The sequence below is a fragment of the Echinococcus granulosus genome, assembly GCF_000524195.1.
Source record: "Echinococcus granulosus chromosome Unknown EG_S00280, whole genome shotgun sequence".
In the NCBI taxonomy this organism is placed as follows: domain Eukaryota; kingdom Metazoa; phylum Platyhelminthes; class Cestoda; order Cyclophyllidea; family Taeniidae; genus Echinococcus; species Echinococcus granulosus.
Window position 1 is genome coordinate 1,846 of NW_020170660.1, and position 1,503 is coordinate 3,348.

The following is a 1,503-nucleotide window of genomic DNA, read 5'->3' on the forward strand; positions in this document are numbered from 1 at the left end:
AACTGCCTTGATGCTTTGAGGATGTCAGTAGGAAGAGACGAATGCATACTGACTGTGAATTTGTTGCTTGGTGTTCCATCGCCACTAACTTTACGTCATTGTCACTTCCACCAGGAATCGGAGGACCGCATACTGCCCCACACAGGCACAACACTCATCGTATCTCAACTAGAGCAATGGTGGTATCCATTCTGACCCAAGATGCATGGGTCACTCGTGAGTGACTGGACACACCGGCCACGACACATCAGCTCTTCCTGCATGCTCTGCCGAAGGCAACGGTTTAACTTGTATGCGCTCTAAAAATTCTGCTACTCCACTTTTAATCGAAGTGCTGGAGGTTAGGAAGGTTCGTTGGGGTTCGCAGTTGGTCATATGACTGATCTTATTGGTAGACCATTACGTAGAATGGATCAGTTGCTCTAACATTCCCTTCTGGCAAATGACAACTCTACATAGTTGAGTCACTGAAAGTTACTTAGATCTAACTGTGAGTAGGTGGATCCAAGATGAGAGAACTGATCTGAGGTTACAAGAATGAACGGAGTAGAGACCGACGCAATGCAAATAAACACCTTATAAATCTTATTACTCTTCCTTTCTCTGGCATGACTTAAATGGTAAAAATGGGTTGTCTTTGGGCGACGGAAGTTCAAATAAATGAATACACTAATTTAGGTGGATGGCAATATATATATAGAGAGTTGAACCGTCGGCTAGATAATGTTGACGTGTCTCCATTGTCCCATGTTATTATTGCCCGCAAAGCAAGGCTGCATCAAGAGATCTTCTCTGATTGATGGCTTGTAGCTGTAGCAAGGGTGATAAGGAAAGGCAGTCCTGGTGAAATGATCAAGATTCATTAGGCTTCCGCAAAACACTTCTTGACTCCCTCCACATAGTCCCTATCCACTGAAGACCATAAGCACCCTGTTAACCATTAAGCGTATATTTCACTCCAAGAATGTTCACACCTGGGCACACAAAAAACAGAGCAAAAGAGCCCGCTCTGTGCACAAATGGCAAGTGTTAGGCTAAATTGCCGAGCTCTAAGAGACGTGATTTCTACCTTTGCATTGTCACACGTACCATGAGAATAGGTGTTCCGGTAATGTCCAACTTCTTTAGGGGTGCAGCATTCCCGGTCTGTCGAATGAGAAGGTGAAGTCCGTCATTTGAGCAAAAATCATGTTTGACTTCTGAGCATGACTATCGTGGCCCCGATGCAGGTGCGAAAGTAGCCATACCCATAAATAATTGTGTGGTTATTGCGGAGCGATTGCAATTCAAATAGGTGGCCAAATTCAAGCAAGCATATTATGACTGCCTGCCTACAAGGCAATGCCGAGGAGAAATTTGAGGTTCCTGGGAGGAACACTTGACAGACACAAGGCAAGGTGCAATTATTGCCAAATGGACGGAGGTTAACACACCAAGTGCAAACAATAACAACCAATGCAAGCGGGAAGCGTTGAGAGAAATAAGAGAGCAGAGTGACAGAGA

General features: G+C 44.7%; 1 protein-coding gene across 1 annotated transcript in view; it reads left to right on the forward strand. All coding sequences in view use genetic code 11, as the record gives it.

Moving 5' to 3' along the window:
- Positions 1 to 626: 626 nt before the first annotated feature.
- EGR_10835 (hypothetical protein) overlaps positions 627 to 1,503 on the forward strand; it is a gene marked incomplete at both ends in the record, with an annotated part of 4,406 nt that continues 3,529 nt past the window's right edge. The window contains one exon of the mRNA XM_024500084.1: positions 627 to 678. Coding sequence (XP_024345499.1) covers positions 627 to 678 — 52 coding nt within the window. The remainder of the gene's footprint in view (positions 679 to 1,503) is intronic.